General features: G+C 63.9%; 1 protein-coding gene across 4 annotated transcripts in view; it reads right to left on the bottom strand.

The window, feature by feature from the left end:
• GRAMD1B (GRAM domain containing 1B) overlaps nucleotides 1–1,814 on the bottom strand; it is an 81,523-nt gene that overhangs the window by 5,996 nt on the left and 73,713 nt on the right. For all 4 annotated transcript variants that reach the window (XM_014537659.1, XM_014537657.1, XM_014537656.1 and 1 more), the window contains one exon: nucleotides 386–489. In XM_014537659.1, the coding sequence (XP_014393145.1) occupies nucleotides 386–489 (104 nt within the window). The remainder of the gene's footprint in view (nucleotides 1–385; nucleotides 490–1,814) is intronic.

Genomic DNA, 1,814 nt, shown 5'->3' with positions numbered 1-1,814 from the left:
GGGCGTGGACAGGGAGGGCCTGCGGGGACCCAGCCCAGCCCAACCCCTCTGGGTCGGCCATCGTTGTGTGGCAACGGGCTCCTGCCACCTGCACGCTCAGGTGCACCGCTGAGGGCATCGCGCTTCCCTACGGTGCCTCCACAGCGTTTCCCGCGACCACACTCATCCCTGCGACGGACCTCGGGCTCCCAGCGGGGTCACAGGTCCCGGGACACGGCCCAGAGCAGGTGGGCTCTGGAACGGGCACGTGCTCACACCCGAGCCACACCTGTGTGCGCTTCCGGGCAGGCTTAGGGCCCGTGACCCTCCACTGTCCCCGCAGCTCCCATTCTCCACGTTTCCTTCCCTGAACGTGCCAGCCGCTCGGGTCCCCGGGGCCGCTCACCCAGGTGGCGGAAGTAGTCCTCCAGGCCGCTCCAGAAGTTCTTCTCGATGAAGGTCTTCACCAGCCCCCAGGGCTGCTTTCGGTAGCGAAGCTCAGTGGAGACCCTGCGACAAGCCAGACCGAGGTCAGCGCTGCCCGGGAAGGTCAGCCCGGGCCCAGGTCCGGACGGCTCCAGGCGCATCACCCCCACGGCCACCCTCTGAGGTCAGTGGCGCCAGGGCTGTAGCCTCGCTTTTAGGAGGAACCTCCCTGAGCCTCAGATATTCCCGCAGACGAAGGCCACGGAGGCTCCAAAGCCGGGCCCAGAGGGATCTCATGCCGCCGCTGCCTCCGGGGTGCCCGAGGGTGCCCAGCAGCCGCCAGCCGTGCCGCCTCTTCTCCACTGGGCTCTGGGCTTCATCGCTTCTCCCTGGAGGAGCACCAGCCTGGCTGCGGCCGCCCCTCCCGCCCCGTGTCCCCAGGCAGCCGGGGCCTGTGCCTCTCCCCAGCTCATCCTCATCTGCCCAGGCTTCCTTCCAGCGTGTGTCCCTGCTCCAGGCTGACTGCCTGCCTGGTCTCTTCCCTCCGGGACGCCAGCGCGCCTGAGCCTGCGGTGAGCTGCTCCTGCAGCCATCGCCGCCCGCCCACCACCTGCTCACTGGGCTGGGGGCCCCTCTGGAATGTTCTATCTGGGGAACAAGCTACCGAGGCGAGAAGTGCACAGAGAGAACAGCCATTCAGAAGCTCTCCAAGGAGGCGGGCGTGGAGAACCCAGACACTGGGAGGGAGGTGAAGGGAGGAGGAGGGAGGGGAGGGAGGTGAAGGGAGGCAAAGGGAGGGGAGGGAAGTGGCAGGAGGAGCAGATGCCGAGAGCTGCACAGACAGCAAAACAAACATCTTGTCAGAAGACGATGAGCAGGTGCAGCCCTTTGTCGGGTGTGGTGTTCAGATCGTCCTGGTTCCAGGCATCTCTCTGAGCAGCGATTTTATTCGAACGACACGAATGAGTTTCCCATCCGTGCAACCAAAGGAATGTGGCCCAAGATCAGGTCTGTAACCGTCATTGTGGGGGGTCTGGGGGATGTCTAGCCAGTTAACGGCCGCGCGTCTAGACGGAAACCATGATACTGGAGTTTCTTCCACGTGCGCTGGAATATTTGCGAATTTAAGTTACCACCATCTTCTTTACAAACCCGGAGGTGTCACCAGCAAGTCTGACTTTAACACTGGGCGACCAGCGTTAACATGCGAGGTTTGTGCGTGGGGCAGGTCCGCCGCTGGCGTCTAGAGACGCTTATGGGTACAAAGGGCCAGACTTTCCAGGGTGCGGCTTCTTCAGATTTCAGGGTCCGAGCTCCTTCCTCCTCGAATGCACATCCCAGTGCCCGGACCGGCCCTGCCCACGGCAGATGCTATCACTCACGCCATCACCCGGCGGCGTGTGCACGCT

The sequence above is a fragment of the Myotis brandtii genome, unplaced genomic scaffold (genome assembly GCF_000412655.1).
Source record: "Myotis brandtii unplaced genomic scaffold, ASM41265v1 scaffold181, whole genome shotgun sequence".
Lineage (NCBI taxonomy): Eukaryota > Metazoa > Chordata > Mammalia > Chiroptera > Vespertilionidae > Myotis > Myotis brandtii.
This window is presented reverse-complemented; position numbering and strand designations above follow the sequence as displayed.